The 20,832-nt window shown below is 43.6% G+C and overlaps 1 protein-coding gene across 4 annotated transcripts in view; it reads left to right on the forward strand.

Annotated features, from left to right (window-relative positions):
* The window catches only part of MLIP (muscular LMNA interacting protein), a 444,758-nt gene extending 424,885 nt beyond the window's left edge, over positions 1-19,873 (forward strand). For all 4 annotated transcript variants that reach the window (XM_082250228.1, XM_082250229.1, XM_082250226.1 and 1 more), the window contains one exon: positions 18,887-19,873. In XM_082250228.1, coding sequence (XP_082106354.1) covers positions 18,887-18,928 — 42 coding nt within the window. In that variant the 3' untranslated portion in view covers positions 18,929-19,873. The remainder of the gene's footprint in view (positions 1-18,886) is intronic.
* The last annotated feature ends 959 nt before the right edge of the window (positions 19,874-20,832 follow it).

A 20,832-nucleotide genomic window follows, 5' to 3' on the forward strand; every position in this document is an offset into this window, starting at 1 on the left:
TTTTCTTTTTTTCTTTTCTTGGATACCACTAAGGAGTAAGACTATTGCTATAATTTTGAGAAATTTTGTAATATATGATTGCACCTAAATGTGTTTGCCGCATGACAGCACTTTATTGATTTGCTAGTTCACAGAATACTTGTTAACACATACTGTATATCATTTACTTTTTAATATAGTTTTTTCCTTTTGAATATCAAACCTGGGACTTGCAGATTTTGAAAAAGAAGGGAATAGGAAATTATTGTAATGCACATAAGAGTTAATGCTGCTGTTTAAAAATATTTGGAAGAATGCAACTGGCAGCCAAAAAGGGACAGAAAAGAGACATTACTGAGGCATTTATGATTAATGGGCGCTTGCCGGGACAATGTAAATTACCCGGGACAGGCTCCTATTTGCCAGGACTGTCCCGGCAAAAATGGGACAGTTGGCAACTGGAAAGTATGAGTGCCATCTGAGGAAAGAGTTTCAGTTTATGCTATAGTAGAATTTATATGTAAAGCAGCTACTGACCAGCTACCAGATCTCCACTGTCAGTGGTATGAAAATGTATGTCAGCTAATATTTACATCATGTGGTAAGCTCTGTAAATACTCACTTTGCAAAAAGAACTGTCTCCAGTTGTTTAGTAAATCAGTTTCACTCTGTAAACAGAATGAGCTGTTCTGCCTCTGTTCCCTTTATCTCTCTGTGCTATTGGCTCTGATAACCTCCTGTTTTCTGTAACTGTACTTGTGTAATCTCTTGTATTACAATGGGAATACAATGCTATTCTTATGTTAAATAAATAAGCAGCGCATCCTTTGTACAATCTGATTTATGCTTGCTGCTAAGAAAAAAAAAACAAAACAAAAAAAAAAAAACAGTAAAACGCTGTTCTTTCTACGTCCAAATAAAAATGATTCTGTTAAGCCCATTTTCTTTACTTGCTGGATGCCCTTTTTCCAACCTTGAGGCTTAATATTTTCATTCAGAGAATGAAAACAATATCAAGTGCACTCTTATATTACCATAATGTTGATATCTACAACATTTATAGAAAAAAAAAGGATATATATCTAACATACATAATAATGTTATACTAATAAAGTAAATTTGCCCTGATAATATATAGAGGCTTCTGGTGTTCACCACCTTCTGAAAAATAGAACAACATTAGAAATATTTATTGATTTTCTTTTTTAGGTTTATTTACTGGATTACATTTTAGTTATTTGCATCTGCCCAGTGCTCAGCTAATAATTATAACGGTTATAGAAAAGAAAGGGCATAGGTAAGGGAGGGGTCAGGGGGGTCCAGCCCCCCATAGTGTCAGCCAATGTAACAGCAGCTAGGCAAGTGTGGCCTATCTGTTGTGTGAGCCACACTGCCACAGGGAAAAACACTTGTCTCCTCCATGCTGCTTACAGGCATTGCCCAGCCAGGATGCAGGAAAATGGATTAAATCACATCTGTTCCCAGCTTGCCCGCATTGTAACACAAAAAAAAAAAAAAATCAAATATTGGTGGCAAGCGCTCAGGGTAAACCATGTAATGCTCAGGTATCAAATGAAGGACCCATCCATGAGAATATTAAAGTCTATATAAAGTCTATGAATGTATATGGGGGGTCAGTAGTGAGGAGTAAAAGCCAGGAACAAAGGATGCTCTTCTCAGGAGTGAAAGCAACTCTGGAAAAAGAATGTACAAAAACAGAAAGTGCCTTTAAATGTAATAATTTATTGCAAGAGAATAACAGTAATGACAATTGCCAACTCACGAGATCAGAGTAGACTAAAGGCTCATCTGTAAAGTAAAAGGTTCTCCCACAAGTGAAGTGGCATGCTTGACACTTCACCTGTGGGACAACGTTTTACTTTACAGATGAGCCTTTACTCTACTCCTATCTTGAAAGTTGGCAATTGTCATTGCTGTTATCCCTTTGCAATAAATTATTACACTAAGAGGCACTTTTCTGTTTTTGTGCATTGTAACACAACAGGTAGGGACTCAAGAGGTCCTTAGTTAATGGGTACACAAATGGCGCTTTTCCACTGCATGGAACCGTACCGGCTTGGCACGCTTTTGTGCTTTTCCACTGCGGTACCGCATGGTATAGGGTCGGAACGGTTCGGTACGGTATGGTATAGGTTTGCTTTTCCACTGCATGGAACCGAACGGTATGGTACGGTACGGCTCTGAAAAAACAGTACCTACTCGATTGTGGTTCCAACAGGTACCAAACTGGTACCATATCCCACAATCCTTTGCATGCAGTCACTACTAGCCACTGATTGGTCAGAGAATCACACCCACCCCGTTGTTATCCCACCCACTTAACTTTAGTACTACTTTAGTGGAAAAGCAAACCTATACCGTACCGTACCGAACCGTTCCGACACTATACCATGCAGTACCAGCAGTGGAAAAGCAAACCGGGCCAAGCAGGGCCGAGTAGAGCCGAGCCGGTACTAGCCGGTACTTGCAGTGGAAAAGTGCCAAAAGTGTATTGTTCTTCCCTCCAAATTCATCCCACATGCTTCCTGTAATCTGCAGAACTGCATGCACTGAATACATTTCCTGTAGCGGTTGAGGTGAAAGAGAAGAAAGTGTTTTACCATAGCAGGAATAAAGGAAAACAGGATGCTGCTAGCAATGTCTGTGCCCCCCTTTGTTAACACTTATTGTAATGCCTCCCATATTCTAGTCCTTTTAACATGGTGACAGCAACACCATGAGTATTACTCCTCATGCACACTGGACATTATAAAAATGCCAGTAGCATTAGCTGTAGAAAACACTTCTGCAGCATTTTTGAAGTAGAGTTTTTCCAGCTTTTTTTTAAAAAACAAAAACGCCAGAAGCCAAACACAGCAGCTGTAAAAACATCTAGTGTGCATGAGGCTTTACTAGGCTGTACAACTGCACTCCAGTAACCATTTCTAACACACAAAAAGTCCTCCAGAGCTCCAGTCGGCCCAGCCCCACCCTCCTCCATCCGCTGGAAGATGATTGTTTACCTAACGGGCTTGGAGCACGCTATTATACTTCATACATTTCTACAGTGGGATCCTCCCACTTCCCTGCAGATGAATAAGGTGTATTTTTTGGCTTATTCAGCGGATTACAACTGGGAGTTTTTGGAGGCACCACGTCTATCAGTGTATGGGATATTAGATCGCTAACTGGAGCTTGGGGGTGTGCTGCTAATCCTTTGAGTTTACCCTTCCAACACATGCCTTTTTGACCACTCTTAACCGAGGGTCAAACGATCCGGTAATCGGATACCCTCTACTGAGCACGTGGTGATGCATTGTTTTTTGATCTGATCTAATTTCTTGGTGCTGGACTCTCCTCAATCCCTTATATTTATTAGTTCAACTGAGGGAAGATTGAATGATTTTTCTGTGGGACTTATGGACTGACCTTTGGCTTTCTATTAGCACAGATGCACGATCCTTCTCTTTCTACTCATTATTGATATTTTGAGTTTATTTACCTATGTGGCGTTGTACTCCTATTGTTAGATTTATTTTGGGGTCTGATCTTACCTTTGTACCGGCTGCCTTTTCAGTATTTATAGAGTAACCAAGCGCGGTTATTTTAGATTTTTATAATTAAAGGCAAAACTTTTTTTTGTTTTAGTTTTGGATAGAGTGGACAAGGATTAAAATGCGTATCGGTTTTTATTGCCGTTTGTGCCCCCACTAGGGTGATTCACCTTCTCTATTTGACCTGTTTACCATTTTTGTTGAAAGTGAAAAAAATCCAAAATTTTAAGTTGTCCCCAGAACAGTAAAAGGGCCCCAAAGGATTCCCTTAATTTGCAGGAATTTCCTCTCACTTTCTGTTTTGGCTTTGGGACAGGAAATTAAGGGTAATCTCCCTAATAAGACACAGATGGCCAAAAAAAAAATGTGAAAGGGGTTATAACCCTTCCTTGCTCCATCCAAAATTTTAAAATAATGTTGCCTATATTTACACTTTAAAGGTGGCTTTTAAAGGTGGCTACACTTTTAAAGGTGATTGGAGTGCAGCTGTCTGGACTTTCTATTTTCCTATAAACTGAGCCAGCACCCAAAGAATGTGAGTGGCAGATTGGTATGAACCAAAGCTGGAGTGGTGTTCATTCAATTGTTATTAGGCTGGGTTCACACAAACCAAAGCTCTGAAAAGTGATGCACAGTGGATTACTTTTCAGAGAGAAGCTAAGCTGCTGTTGTCAGGTGTTCAGGAGGTTATCCTGTGGCCCCATGAATGCCTGTTTTTCTTTGCCAAGCATTTGGCTCATAGTTGTGGCATGGCCCAATTGACTTGAATGGCCAAGTATGATAGTCAACACGATGTGTGTCAACAAATTTTCCATGGCTGTAATGCAAAATTGCCACAGCCATGGCATGTGAGTAGCCTCTTCCAGCTGTATTTTAGACTTGCGGTGGGTGGCCAAGGGGCAGTAAAATTAGGGCTCAGCCACAGTCTTTTCTCCCTCCGTGAACATCCTTACAGACTGACCTCTTTAGAAACCAGAAATTACTTCCGGTTTCCGGCGCCGAATGAGGTAGGAGCGCTCTCCCTCGGCTCCCGCGGTCGGACCCGTAATCGGCATTAAAAATCGGCCCTTTTTGATCTATAAGAGTCCGCATCCGGCTCCCCCACCTCCGGGCAACCCCCAGGACCAGCTATATTGCCGCAATGGACAAATTTTTGGAAAAAAGCGGCCCGCGCGTTCCGCCGGGCCAGCCGCAAATCGAGGCCCCGGTCTCGGCCCTCCCCGCGGCGGAGGCCTCACAAATGGACATAGCGGCTCCACCATCCCCAGAGCTGCCATCCCTGGGAGACCCACAGTCGGACCGCATTGCCCAGACTGTGGTGGCCCTTCTCTCCCCCACTATTTCTGCTGCAGTTCAGTCGGCTGTAGCAGCTGGTATGCAGGACATCAAAAAGCAGCTTGCTGCTCAATCGCACAGGCTGAATGAGGTGGAAACTCGGGTGGCCAGCATAGAGGAGGAGATATACAGCTCCCACAATTTCGAAATAACCCAGGACAAAACCAACCAGTTTCTGCTGCAAAAGGTGGAGGACTTGGAGAATAGAGCGCGTAGGAGTAACCTCCGCTTTATTGGAATACCGGAATCCGTGCCGCCATCATCCATCCCGGACCTTTGCTCCAAACGGATCCCGGAGGCGCTGGGTCTGCATGGCATCTGCGTGGTTGAAAGGGCCCACCGCATGGGGATTCACTCCTCTGACAGAACCACGCCGCGTCCGATCATAGCTAAATACTTAAATTACGCCGACAAATCCGCTATCCTCCAAAAATTCAGGCAATCCAAATCTCTTCAGATCGATGGTGTTAAAGTCCTGATTTTTGCTGATTATTCGGTGGAAGTGGCCAAGAAGAGGAAGGCTTTCCAGACTGTATGCTCAAAGCTGCACCAAGCTCAAATCAAATTCACATTGGCATACCCGGCGACACTTCGGCTACGCGCACCCTCTGGCGAACAATTGTCTTTCCAAGACCCCTCGGAGGCGGAAGCTTTCGCTCGCTCTCTCCAGGCGGGTGGGTCGGACACCTGTTCATCTAAAACCCCTCCAACCCAGCGCACCCTGGTCCCATGGAGCCCTCGCAAGGAATCCCCCAAGAGGCAGAAGTACTCGGACGTTATTGGCGGCAGCCGTTTACTCCCAAACCGCTGAGGAGTCCTGGACCCCTGCGTGTGTCTCTCTCCTCTTCTGAGGGCGTTGATTGGGATCACGTAAAGTATCACCCCCTTGCATAGTTATTCTCTCCTGTCATATGTCCCCCCAGGTCCATCCTGGGGGCCGTGTGGTGATCCCACCCTCCTCCTTATCGCTCTTAATGTTTATATGCATACATATGATGTATTGATGTTTTTCAGACGGTTATTGTTATCATGGGTTGAAATGTTTTGTCATGTCATCTTTGGCTTCACGTCTGGGTTTCCTAGATGCTGCACTGTGCCTGCTTTTGGCATTACGTTACTCGCATACGGGCCATGTTTTTGGGGAGCCCAAACTACCACTCCCCCTCCCCCCCCCACATTTGGGGGGCCGGGGATGAGGCGGTGCCAGACCTGCTCGGGTCCGCACCTAGGGCTTCGCCGGTGGATACGGTCGCAGCATTTGGAAAAAAGTGAGGTCCATGCTTTATGCTTTTTTGTTTATCCATTTGTTTATCCTTCTCCCACTACCCCTAACCCTTTCCTTTATACCTCTCCTCTCACCTTTACCTATGGCCCCGAGGAAGGGGACGGTTCCTATCAAGTGTCACATGTCACCCTATTGCCACTACTTCCCTACAGCTCTCATCTTCCTTTATGCTACCCTGCCGGACGCACTTGCCTACACGGGTACCCCAATGTCAGCTACACACCCCCTCCCCCCTGACCCTCCATGAGGATTCTGTCATGGAATGTCAGGGGTCTGAGGTCCCCGATCAAACGGATGAAGGTTTTGAGACATCTTAAAAGGCTCAAGACTGACATTGCCTTGTTGCAGGAGTCCCACCTCTCCTCCGATGACTTCCTCCGGATGCGGAAGTTGTGGGTTGGCACGGTGGTGGGTTCGGCCGCCCTAGGTCGCAAAGCAGGTGTTTTAATACTTATTCATAAACGGCTCTCCTGTGACGTCCTATCCGTTACCGCTGACTCTAAAGGACGCTATGTCTCCGCTCATTTAAAAATAAATGACAGGGAAATACTGCTAACGAACGTGTACGCTCCCAACGTCCCAGACCAGTCCTTCTATAGAGACCTTTCCGCACATCTTCTCAAGTATCCCCAAGTTCCACATCTCATAGGGGGGGACTTTAATGCCCTCATGGACCCACTCTTAGACAAGTCTTTGACAAAACATAGACGCAAGGGTTCGACCCCTCTGACCCCGGGTCCCCTGGCGCAATTAATAGATTCCCTTCACCTTACGGACGTGTGGCGCCTCCACAACCCTACCGACAGGGACTTTACATTCTACTCCCACCCGCACAAGGTATTTACCAGAATAGACTACTTTTTCTCCTCGACCGATGTTCTTCACAGAATTGAGGATCCAGACATCCATGATATTGTTATATCTGACCATGCTCCCATATCCCTGACGCTAGATCCACCTGATAAGCAGGCTGACACCAGGCTATGGCGATTTCCGAGCTGTCTCCACACTGACAAAGGATTCCAGGCGTACTTGGCTAAGGCATGGGAGGAATTTGCAGAGCTCAACGCTTCGCACGTCTCGCAGCCCAACCTGTTCTGGGAGACGGGCAAAGCTTACCTTCGTGGTAAAATTATATCCTATGCCTCGGCCTATAGGAAAAACGCCTCTGAAAGTTACCGACGGGCCAGCGAGAGGCTTCAGGTAGCTCAACGGCTGCTGCTGACCGCAGACTCCCCCGAATATCGGCAGGAATGGACCTTAGCCAAGCAGGCCTTTGACTCGTGGGCAGACAACCTGGAAAACATTAAACGCGCTCGTTTCTCGGCCCTGATGCATAAATATGGGAACAAAGCAGGAAAGCTCTTGGCGAGACTTTGCGGGACTCCCTACAAACCCACACATATTGCTTCCCTCCGTAGCTCATCAGGCATTACTGTATCCACCCCCCCGGAGGTGAAGAAAACAATGAGAGACTTTTATGCCTCTCTGTATTCCCCAGACCCTTTTGACGACCGACAAGCCAGTTTCTTCCTAGACAATGTCACCCTTCCTAAAATTTCTCCGTCACAACTAGAGACACTAAACGCTCCAGTGACCCTTCAAGAGATCCATGACACGATAAAAAGCCTTGCCCCCAACAAAGCCCCAGGCCCTGACGGCCTCACCGGGGAATTCTATAAAAACGCCATAGACATAATCGGCCCCACACTTCTAGAGGTGTACTCAGCCTTGTGGAATGGGGGTTGCTACCCTCCCACTGGCAACCAAGCCATAATAAAATTATTAGCGAAAAAAGGGAAGGATCCTCTGGAACCAGGATCCTACCGACCCATTTCCTTGCTAAACTTGGATGTTAAAATCCTGTCAAAAATACTGGCATCCCGACTGGCACTCATCATGCCGTCCTTGATACACCCAGCCCAGTCGGGGTTTACCAAGGGGAGGTCAGCTGCCTCTAATATCCGTAAGGTTCTCTTGGCTTTAGACCAGGCCGCGGCTTCCTCGGGGGGGGATCTGGCTATCATCACCCTGGACGCGGAGAAGGCCTTTGACAACGTGAGTTTTGACTGGTTATCCAAGGTTCTAACTTCTTTTGGCTTCTCGGGGCCGTTCACTCACGTTGTCGGGGCCATGTATGCTTCTCCTGCGGCCAGGTTGTGGGTAGCGGGGTCCCTTACCGACGAGTTCCGCTTATTCAAGGGCACGAGACAGGGATGTCCCCTGTCTCCTCTCCTCTTTAATCTGGCCCTGGAACCATTGTCCAGGTTTCTTTTGGACAAGGCGCCTCTCCATGGTATCCTGATTGGTAGTCACGAATTACGAATATCCCTTTTCGCCGATGATGTGTTAATATTTACCAGAAATCCCTCCTCGGACATGCACACCATCATATCTATCTTTGATAACTTTAAACTATGTTCGGGCCTGCGGATAAATTACGCTAAAAGCGAAATCCTCCCCCTGGGCAACGCACCCAAACCCGCATGGGTCTCCTCTTCTCCCTTCACCGTGGCGCAATCCCACATAACGTACTTGGGTATCAAAATAGGCAAAATCCCCTCTTCTGTCTATATTCTGAACTATCCCCCTCTTTTCCATAAGATCTCTCGTGAACTAGATAGTTGGATGGATCTGCCTCTCTCGCTCCTGGGAAGATGTCATCTGGTGAAAATGGTCAGTTTTGCGCGACTTTTATACCCTCTACAAACGCTTCCTCTGTTATTAAAACACAAAGATATCAAGTCGCTGACCTCCAGTATTTCTAGATTTGTGTGGCGAGGCAAAAGGCCCCGCATCTCCTACAGCAAACTCTGTCTTCCCAGGGGCGAGGGGGGAGCTAGTCTTCCTAATATTAGATTATATAATCTGTCATGCCTACTCAGAATCTCCCTGGACTGGCTCTCGAGGGCTTCTCTCTACTCCAATTTTGTACTTGAATCGCAAATGTCTGCTCCCTTCTCGCTGGCAGCCCTCCTCCATGTTAAATGGAAGTCTATGCCCTCTCAACTGCAGCACAATGTTCTCCTGCGAGACACAGTGATCGCTTGGAGGGAGTCCAGGAAACTTCTGAGGCTCCCCCCCTCCATGTCCAAGCACTTGCCTATACAGGGCAACCCTGCATTTACTCCCGGACTGCATTCGGACTACTTTGCTCTATGGCGTCGAAAAGGCCTATCGAACTTCTCTGATCTCTGTAACCACGCTACGGGTAAGCCCCGACCACTTCAAGATATTCTGGATGATTACCACCTTCCGGCCTCGCACGTTTTTCCTATCATGCAGTGCTTTAGTTTTCTTCGTTCATCGGGTGCCTCGATTACCAAAGGGTTCAGTGATCCCTTGCTGGACCCTCTGTTGTTATCCGGCACTTATAGCATCTCTGACATATACAAGCCCTTTCAGAAACTTACGTCCTCAAACCTCGCTGGGTCATCGGCTGCCAACTGGGCCAAGGACTTTCCCATGGAGAATTTGGTCACGAAGTTATTCCAAGGATACAAATGCACTGTGCGACTGACACCTAATGAAACGTGGAGGGAGACGCAGCTGAAAATACTGCACAGAGCCTATATTCCTTTCACGTCAAACGAACAGTCCCCCTCAGCGCGTCTATGCCCCCTTTGCAAAACTACCCGTCCATCACTACGCCACAGATTTTGGTCATGCTCATTTATATCTACATTTTGGGACCAGGTGCTGGCGTTCATCCACCAAATCACGCTCCTTCAGCTCCCTAAAGACCCTCTGTTACTTGTCTTTGGATACTGGGACAAACGTCTTCAAATATGGACTAGCCGTCCTCTACCTCACCCTCGGACATGGATCCTAACCTGTTTACTGATAGCCCGCAGGGTTATCCTTGCCAATTGGATTGCAAACGAGGGCCCTACTGTTTCACAAGTACATCGTGAGCTTCTAAGCCTTATGACTAAAGACCGGCTTAATATGGACTCCGACTCTTCATCCTCTTCTGCTCGTTTCTCCAGCAAATGGCAGGACTTCCTTGCCTCACTACCCACAAATGCCGTTTCTGCACTGACTGCGGACACTTTTGTATATGCTGATACTGGGTAGTGAAAATCAATACTGTAGGAAATGTGTCAAAATCTGAGTCGTATATCTCACAGGCATTCCTCCCCTCTTCATGTCCCCCCCCCCCACCTCCTTACCTCTAATCCTCCCCTGTCCCCCCCCAGTTACAACTTCCCCCCCCAAGGCACCAATCCCTCCTAGTTAATCAAGATCCATCCAACTAGGGTTCTAGTATATTCTGTATTTCTGTATTTGACATGGTTACCCTTATTGCTCTTCCGGGTCAGAATTGAGCTCTTTCTTTTGCTCAGCTTTTGACCCCGAAAAAATGTTAAAATGTGTTGTACAATGTTATGACTTTCTCTTTGTACCGTTCATTGACTTTAATAAAGTTTCTTTAAAAAAAAAAAAAAAAGAAACCAGAAATTGAAGTTTAACTTCATGTTTACTATTTCCTTCACTAACAGATGTGCCTGCTGGAGGTGCTGTATATTCTGTGTATACACGACAGTTTGTCATGACAGACATGCTATTTGTTGACCCCTGGGTACTTAAGGCTTGACAACCCCCCCCCCCCAGGAAAAAAAATATATATACAGCCCTAAAATAGAAAATGTTTCCCTAAACTGCCCATTAGGAATAGGCTTGGGCATGTTCGAGATCCCACTTGGCCGTTCCTGCCAAAAAGCCGACATTGCACATGGCTAATTACAGGCAGTTAGACATTTCCCAGTTTTCAGCTGCACAGATCAGGAAATGTCTCACTGTCTGATTAGCCATGTGCAGTGTTGGCTTCCTGGCAGGATCGGGCAGGTGGGATCCCGGACACGCCCGAGCCCATCTCCACTGGCCATACATAGATTGAAATTCAACCAGCTCATCAGGGACCAGCTGAGTTTTAATTAATTTGTGGCCACCGTGATTAAACAGAAGTCAATCTACCAATGGCCTTCTGTTCAACTGCCCTGTCAGTATTTTTTTGGTCAGTCAGTGCAGCAGGCATTAGACTGCGGCACTAATCTGTGTATTCTGATGGTGGGTAAGTCTCCTAGCTGTCAGAATATGAGACACAGTGGGGAGGACTCTCTCAACCACATTGAATGTGTGGATGGGGTGAATTGGATACGTTTTTTTCAATCAACTTGCTGGCTGAAGGCAAAAAACTGACTAATGTATGGCCATTCTTAAATTCCCCCAAGCATGATTATAGCTTTTTTGTATTTAACAACTTGTTAACATTGTTAACATTGTTTGTTAATTAAATATTCTCCACCTCTTTACTAACTAACCCCAGTAAGAACCGGTTCACACTGGTGCGACATTTGAGAGCACATGTCATATCACAAGTGACACCCCGTTAAGTGCAATGAAACTGTTCTAATAGGAGCAACTTGAGTCTTAAAAAAAAGGTTCCAACTTCGTACACTATTTTGGATCTGACTTCAGCATGACTTGCATTGACTTTTGTTAAGGAAATCGTATGCAAGTCATGCCAGAATGTCAGCTTCAAAGTCATGCAAACGTCACGGCAGTGTGAATCTCACCTATGCATCATCATACCTATGATAAACATGTAATCATAGATACAGGCAAGCAGGGATGCCCATACAATGCCTGGCTGTTAGCTGTATCTATAGTTTTACCTAGAAGCAATGGAAGGATTCAGCACTGACCAAATGTAGTCAGTTGAGTAGGGAATTGCAAATATTTTTAAAAGTGTTATCTGCGCTGATCTTCCCCATTCCAGTGTTAGTTCTTTTATTTTCAGTACTTCCCATTTTGCTTTTCTGGAAATACATAATAGAAGTATATGTTATAAGTCAGTTAGATTGGATGCAAATGAATATGAATAAAAATTCACTTCCCTTATTTAATCATGTGCAGATGTAATAAATAAACATAGATTTTCATTTTACATGATTGGATAATGGGATTTTTTTTTTATACATTTTTGTGTGAATATTTTCAAATCTCTTAGGTCCCATTTATGTCCTCAAGCTGAATTATCATAGTGCACATTGTATGCATTGCTGCGTTATTCATTTTGAATGGCACCAAAATGCACTAAAGCAACTCACCTACACTATATTACCAAAAGTTTTGGGACACCTGCCTTTACACACACATGAATTTTAATGGCATCCCAGTCTTAGTCTGTAGGGTTCAATATTGAGTTGGCCCACCTTTTGCAGCTATAACAGCTTCAACTCTTCTGTGAAGGCTATCCACAGGGTTTAGGAGTGTGTCTAAACCTTTGCATACCTCTTTGCTTACCCCTAGCCCCCCCCCCCCCCCATTCACAGCTCACATCTGCAACTCTTGTCCACACAGAGTTGCAGAGCTTCCCCCATCAACAGCTCACTTTTTCTTCCCATGTTGCACAGCTTACTTCTTCTACCTCCACCCACAGCCGTGACAGCACTCCCCTTCATCTCCCAACCACAGCTCACCTCTTCTTTCACCATCCACAGGTCAACTCTGCACCCCTGTGCACAATTCACTTTATTTAGCGTCCCCTGTCAACAACTCACCTCTACATCATCCATCAATACCTTCACCCCCAACTACAGTTTATCTCTGCCCCTCCACATTTTGCTCCTGCACCCCCATATACAGCTCACCCCAATCCACAGTTCTAACCTCTTTAATCGCCCATCTTTCACATCTACACCACCTATCACCTCTACACAACCTGCCTATCTCCCCCCTACTCACACAGCTCTCACCTCTGCACAACACCCCAACCTCCCACAGCTGCCTCTCTGCACAACTCCCCCTTCCCTCCACAGTTCTCACCTCTACACAAATTCCTTCTTCCCCCCTCTTCCTACCTTTTTAAAACCTGCCCCTCCCCCAGCTTTCACCTATGCACAGCACCTGTAACCTCCCCATAGCTGTCTCTCTGCATAGCCACCCCCCTCTTTGCAGTCACAGCTCTCACCTCACCAATCCCTCTGCCCTCAATTGACACCTAAGGATCTCTGGGCTACAAACTTCCAACCTACTCACAGCTGCCTCTCTGAAAACCTCCTCTTCCCTCCGTCCACTTTACACATCTTCACAAAACCTTTACAGGCGATGCAGCCAGGACTGTTTTTTTTTCTCTTTACACAGTGCAGTCTCCACCTCCACCTGAGTAGCACAGAGCTAAGGAGGAATTTCAGAGTACTTTACTCGGCTCAGTGCTACAGAGCTCTGACAGATGGGGGTGGGCACAGAACCAGGTTCCCCGAATACCAGATAAAAAAAAAAAAAAATGGGCAGTTGCAGCATCGGGAGCCAACATGTGTCCTTCCTTGCACATGTCCTAGGTGCCCTGCAATGGCATACAGAAGCCAACAGAGGAAGTGAGTTGTTCAAAAACTTTCTCTATGCCTTTCTGTGGCTAGTGACAGGCTGGAAAGAACAGGGCTGCCGGAGGTGGCAGAACAGAGTTTCACCAATTTCCAGCAGCAAAAAAAGCCTTGCTGCTGTGCAGAAGCTTACAGAATACTAAAATAAAATAAAATTTGGGTGCTTATACTAGTTTTTAAGCCTTACTCCAGGCAGTTCCCACATTATTGAATCCCCCCCCCCCCCCCTTCAACTGATTAGTGATTTATGGTTTGTCCTGTCCAGAGACACACACCCACACAGGTTGAATTGGATGGACTATTGTCTTTATTCAACCTCAACTACTATGTAACTTTGTAAGAATGAGATAATACAGAATAACACTTAGGCAGGCCATAGACAATATAATGTTCTTTCCTGCGACCAAGAGGGGGAATCCCTCCCAAGGAGCTATTGTGTTTTTCCAGCGGGGGGGGGGGGTGGCACAGAGAGCCATCCCTGCCAGGAGAACACAGGGATATAATTGCATGTAAAAATCTGACATGCAGGTTGTACCCAAACCGACTGATGGATCAGCATGGGTACAATCTGCAGTCTCTTCCAGTCCCGCCTGAACCGACCAAAAGTCAAACCATTTATGGCCTGATTAAGCCCAATTGCCAATCATACAACAGCAGGATGATAGCTCCTCTTTTTTCCACTGCTGGAGTGTGGAATGATACTCCCACTGTACATTATCATGTACAATGCATAGTCTGAGCTGATTCTGAATTGTATATGATAACATCTTGTCTGAGCCAGAACCAGTGGGAAGGAAGGACTATGGGAAAGTAGATTAAGGTAAGCATTGTGCTGCGTTATCCATGCCCTGGAAACAAACATGCATTTTGGTTTAAACTATTTAATGTATATATTTTTTAGAATACTTGTTTAAATTGTAGCTATTTATATCTGCCCAGAGTTCAATTTTAGGTTAAGTTTAAGGAAGTTGCTGAAAGGATTGGTAAGACATGTTTGCATTGGGAGATTTCTATGTAGGTATTTTTTGGCTGAAGGCTTTGCTTGATGTAACAAAAGAATAAGTCAATTATTATCCATCTCAGTATTGCCTCGTTGCTGTCTGGTTCTATATCTCAGAAATGTACTTTATGTTCTTAATCCAGGAAAATAAACACTTAAAAGGAGGAAAAATTATAGGTACTGTACATGTCCTTGCCCCAGAATGTACTACTCTTTTTGCATTCAAACAAGCAAACATGGATTAGGGATTTGTGGTTTAATTAATCTATGGACTGTTTTTTCTGATGGACTTTTTTTCTAATTGACATTGTTTTTTTGCTTACTTTCCACAAGTTCTTCTAGATATATTTTTTATAGTCACAGCAAGTATTTTGAAAAGCAGATGGCTAATCGCCAGGTACAAATGGCCTTCAGCCAGACTCCTACAGGCACATATCCCTATTGAACATGCATGTTAAACTACTGGCATGCATCTTGGCTACTAGATGAGCGAAGGTTATCCCGAAATTGGTAGATGTGTACCAGTCAGGATTCATTCCCTTTAGATCCACAGCCCTCAGTATCAGACACCTTGTTCTTAACCTTCAGATCCCTGTGGATAACCCTAGGAACAGAGCCATCATGTCCCTAATTGCTGTGAAAGGTTTTGAGAGCATTGAGTGGAACTATCTCTGGGCAGTCTTGAATAAATTTACCCTTGGTCCCACATTTACAGCGTGGGTGAAATTACTTTACACGGACCCAGTGGTAAGGCTTAGGATCAATAGTGACCTTTGAAGTGAGGCACCAGACACGGGTGCATCTTGTTGCCCCTGCTGTTTGCCTTGCGTTAAAGACCCTGGCAGCCATGGTACATTTATTCACTGATATAGTTGGGTTTAAGAGAGAGGTTTTTGAAGAAAAGATCTGCCTCTATGCTGACATCTTGTTGTATTTGAGCGATACTACAGGCTTTTTGACGACTGCAATGCAACTTATTGAGAAAATTGGGTTGTAATTGGGATTCTCAATACATTACCACAAGTCTGTCCTTTTTCCTCTGGACTGCCTTTCCCAACCACTGCCAGCTGGAGCCTCACAATTTGCTGTTACTGATATTTGGGTGTCATTGTTAGCCGGGTGTTATTTTTATCCCCGCGATTACTTGGCTCTAAATCTTAAACCTATACTGCATACTTTTAAACAAAAATGCAATAGTTGGTATAAACTACCATTGTCAGTGACTGTGCGAGTCAACTTGATCAAGGTGATGTGGGCCCCACAATTACTTTATATTTTACACAAGTCTCCTGTGTGGATCCCCCACAAATGGTTTACCCATATTGACTCCTAATTTTCGTGAATTAATTTGGAAAAAAAGCATAGTTAGAACTAACCTCGCTACCTTACAATTTGCCAAGGATCAGAGAGGCATGGCAGTGGCAAATTTGCAAACTTATTTTATGGCTGCCCAACTTTAGGACTTTACAGGCTGGGATTTGCCTGATCCCCTGAGATTCCCCAATATGTCCCAATTGTAACAGAATGGAGACTTGTTTTACATGCTATGGAAATGCCCCAAAATAGTGAAATATTGGAAGGATGTTGTTACTCTCATTAATCAGACTTAAGCAAGTCCTATTTGATCATTTGATATGCCTCCTTGGGGCTTTGAATAAAGAATTGTACAGCTCCTTTTTTATAGCACCTTACGAGAAAATTAATAGCCAAGTACTCGCTTTCCCCACATCCCCCTACCTGACGGAAATGGGTTGATAAAGTGAACTTCATCCTAAAACAAGAAAAAAATACCTATTAACATAGAAATTCCCCCCAAAAAGTTATGAACATAGGGCAATCTTGGCTCGACATGTCATGTTTAGATCCCCCCCGCACACACACAAACACACAGACAGTTAACACTACTATGACTATTACAAATCTAACTTCCCTTTGGGTTTACTACATTTTATCGTACTCCCCCCCTGTTCACCTCAATAGTAACATTGGAACAGGCTACTGGACTTCCCAGTTGGTTTTCGACACTGATGTTATTTTACTTGCACAGTTGTACACTGAGGGTACATGTCCATGCTCTAACAGAGTCCATAATTCTCTTTGATGTTTAATATGCCATTCCAAGCAGTTTGAGTTGTTAAGGTTCTACCTTGTAAAGCATGATTTATGTGACTGTTATTAGATCTTCTTGCTATAAGTCACACAAATAACTATTTGCATATATGCTTTTTCTGATAAGTTGATGTAGCTATTGTCATGTATACTATTATTAATGTAAACCTCAATAAACATGTTACTTGATTAAAAAAAAAATGCTGTATGGTAGAAAGTTCCAGCACTTGAATTTATCTTGCATATACCTGCAGCATTCTTAGTGTACCTGCCATTTTACTGGAAACGCTCCAACATTTCAGGTAACCTTATGCTTTCTTTTACCGTGTTTTTATTAAGGATTTTCAGAAAATAAAAGTTACAAACATTTAGTCAGGACATTATCCATTTTCTGACAATAGAAGGGTAGATACACAGGAGCTAGGATCATAGTAAATACAAATAATACAAGAAAGGAAAAACCAAAATTGTTCGAACATAGAGCATAAGTAGATCCATAACAAACTGGTGATGTTGATGATGTCACTAGTACCTCTGGACACTCCTATTGGGAGCAAACTGTGTCTGGTTGAGGGTATAGCCAATCATCACTCTCAGGTATAGAGCTTTCTTTTACCAAAAATTTGTTTGTGAAACTCATGTGCAGGACATTACACGAGAACAAGGTTTAAGTACATACATCATGTTTCAAACATATGAAAAATATGATATGAGGGTAAGTCATGCAAGCTTAATGACCCATCTCTTCGGATATGATAAAGACCGTGGAGCGTTGGGGACAAGAGTGTTTAGAAATAGAATGATAAGAGATAAAATAAAAAGAGAAAAAGAGGGGGGGGGGGGGTAAAATGAGATGGACTAGGGAGGAAGTCGATAGGGAAAGTTAAATGTGGCTAAATGTGGCCCCAATATAGGGAGAGTTAGGGCTAGTTAGTTGGCTAGGCAATAGAAAAGAGACTTTCCGCCTATCTTATATTGGTTTAGAAAAGAACCTGACATATGAAATTCCACCTGGTAGGAGAGGATCACAATTATAGGGATATGCTTTCATACTGTCTCCCATGATCCACATATATTGCCTGGCTCATCACTATGATAGGCTATTCCACTAGTCTATGGGAATTTGCATGGGAAAGGAAGGGGCACGCAAGCTTCAACACTATCAGAAAGTGACAGAGCATTGTTTATGAGAACAACATGACTTTAGGGCATACTGGCAGGGAGATGACCGCTGGTGGTGGTATGTATTTCTAGTTTCCTGTACTTTACACCTGAAAACAGTTTCTTTTTTTAGTACACAAAGAGTTAATACAACATAACAGTTAAATAATAAGGCAATGTATACAGAAAAGAGTGATTGGTCAGTTCAAGTGGAAGTATACTCACCTTGGATTTAACAATGCGGCATCCTGGAGTTCCCCACCAGCCCCTCGCTTTCTCTGGAGGCCGGCTTCTTGGGCTCGATCCCCGGCCCCTGGGAAACCCAAGAATTGGCCAGGCGGGGGTGAAATAACTCCTGCACATGCATTGATGCACAAAGGGCAGTCAGCTTCAGCATTGCCACATTTCTTCTGTCAGCTGCACGTGTTTAGCTCACTGTAAAAGGGTGGACAGGTAGGTAAGTAACTCTTTAGTTAAAAAGAGACACATGTCTTTTCTGCATTAAAATCCTGCCTGTTCGCACATTTTGTTTTTTTAAACAATATATGTCTGCCTATGTGCCTATTTATGAATCAGTGCTATAGTATCATGAATTCCTTTATGCAGTGAACAGACACAATGTACTGTCAAAAACGAACCCTACACAGCTGTCTGTTAAAGAAATTGAAATTTCTACAGACAAGTAAAGTCCTCAGCTGTTCTAATTCTGTCAATTTAGCAAAAGACAAATGGATTTAAAAAAAAAAAAAAAAAATCTGTTAATCCAATCTGCCCTACATTTGTCTGTGTTACATATGACATGTTTACAGCTCAAGGGAAACGATTCTAATATTTAGTGTTTGAAAAATTTTACATTTTTATTTTTCAGTTGTAAAAATAATAAAACATAAATTAATTGCAGCCAAAGTATATAGAAAGATGTACAGTGTAATTCCTGCATTGATTCTCCAACATATGTTGCCCACAACTTGATGGTTTACATTTTCTTTTTGTTCTCAAAAGAGCACATTTCAGAATTTATATATTTTTTATTATAATTATACATTTGTTTGATTACACACTTTTTGTTTTACAGGTTGGAAGCACAAGAGGAAAAGACATGCCTTCTGATGTCTGACCCTTCCTGTTAATTTCTAGCATGGCTTATCCCATAGGAAAATGAAGATGTGCTAAAGTCTGAACTCTCATTTTAGCAAATGATGTTAAAGCTCTTATACTATACAAGTATATGGAAATATATTCATATTGATGTGTATGTCTATATAGGGAAAAGCTTTAAATATTAATTAAGTAACTGATTATTGTTTTAGATAGGTCATGTGTGTCTGAATGTAGTGCATTGCAGGATAAAAGTGGAAATCCAACAAAATACTAAACCACGGGTAAGCTATTAACATTAGGTATTCAACTCTGTTCTTTTTGTCTACACCATTTGGTTTATACTAAATTCATCAAGGTAAAATACCAGCATATTTATGTTTGCTTGTAATTTTGTTCCTTAATTGGCAGCTACAGCAACATTTGAACTGAAGGGGTTGGTTTACTACAAAAGTGAAGACCATTCACTTAGCAAAATAAGGTGTCATGCACATGGCCATACAGGAGGCGCACAGTGTGCAGAGCCTGCATATGGACATTTCCAGGACTTACTGTCACTGTGTACAGCTGTCCATTGAGATGCATTGGAAAAGATGGCTGTACACAGTTCTGCACCAGGCATTGCATTAAGTTCCCTCATGCACACTGTTGTTTGTTCCAAACGCACAGTTTCTGCTTTTGAAGTATATGTCAGTGTGTATGCAGGTGCTTTATACAACCGCTGGTGCACAATGACATACAGCTGCCTTTTCTTATTCTCAATGGTGGCTTAACACAGGAGCAGCGGGTCCCAGGAAAGTCAGTATGCAGGCTCTGCATACTGTACAGTCCCTGTACAGCTGTGTGAATGAGGCCATAATGGTAATTTTGCAATATGACTTTTCAATAAATGTAGTAAATAAAGTGAAACAGTTTTTTTAAGCTCAACAGTGCAGTGTTCTCACTCAAAACTAACATCAAGTGCAAAAAAGTGAGCACACAAAAGGTAAAGAACACACAAAGTGCACAGGAAGTACAAATGGTCCTCCTCCAAAGACAAAAAACTCTGTTCCTGATCCCCCAAGATACAAGAATCTTGATGGGGACTGGGGTACTCATGGTCTACCTACCCAATACCAGGCAGAACCTAGAGAAAGGTCCACCCAATTACTATGTTGGGTATTCCCAAAGAGAGACCATAAGGCCATGTGCCCTTCCACCAAGACTTTCAGGGCCAGTCCTGATCAGTAGTGAGTAAAGTACTATATATTGTGCAAAAAGTGCAAAACGTACAAACATAAAAAGGGGATGGGGTAAAGAGTAAATAATTTTGTGCCAAAGTGCTATGCAATGACTTCCCAGCCGAAAGGCCCAGCCCAGGAGGCAGGAGTGAAAAAAAACATGCAATGGGTACTATGACCAAGGTGCCGAACTAAAAACAAAATATGTTACCCCACCATTCATTTTTTTGGCACCCTGGATTGCCTATTCAGGGGCACAAGTGCTTCTTTTTTCAGCCCAGATGGATTGGACAAATGCAGCACCATCCCTACCAGAAAGGCATTTGTATGGAAAACTTTGCCTTTAATCAGGGACAAGCTTAGTAAACCAGGTCAAATCAAAAATACTCTTCCACCATATCCACCTTAATACATCAGGGAGTTACTAACCTGCCACCCTAATTGGGAAAGGGAACTGACATTCTATCCCCTGAAAAACTGATAAGAACAGATGCTACACTTAATCCTGATCAAAAGGCCAAGAAGCTTTTTTAGACCTTTTGGCCATCATCAAAAAGTTAAAACTGTGTTAGATTTTTTGCCCATTCTACTTAAAGAAAGCTACAACCACTGTTGCAATCTTCAACAGTAGATAACTGCATTACTACCATGCCCCTTTAGAGCTGCAGATGCATACTATTTATGTATTGGCTGGTGGATGGAA

The sequence above is a fragment of the Pelophylax lessonae genome (genome assembly GCF_965119305.1).
Source record: "Pelophylax lessonae genome assembly, chromosome: 3".
Lineage (NCBI taxonomy): Eukaryota > Metazoa > Chordata > Amphibia > Anura > Ranidae > Pelophylax > Pelophylax lessonae.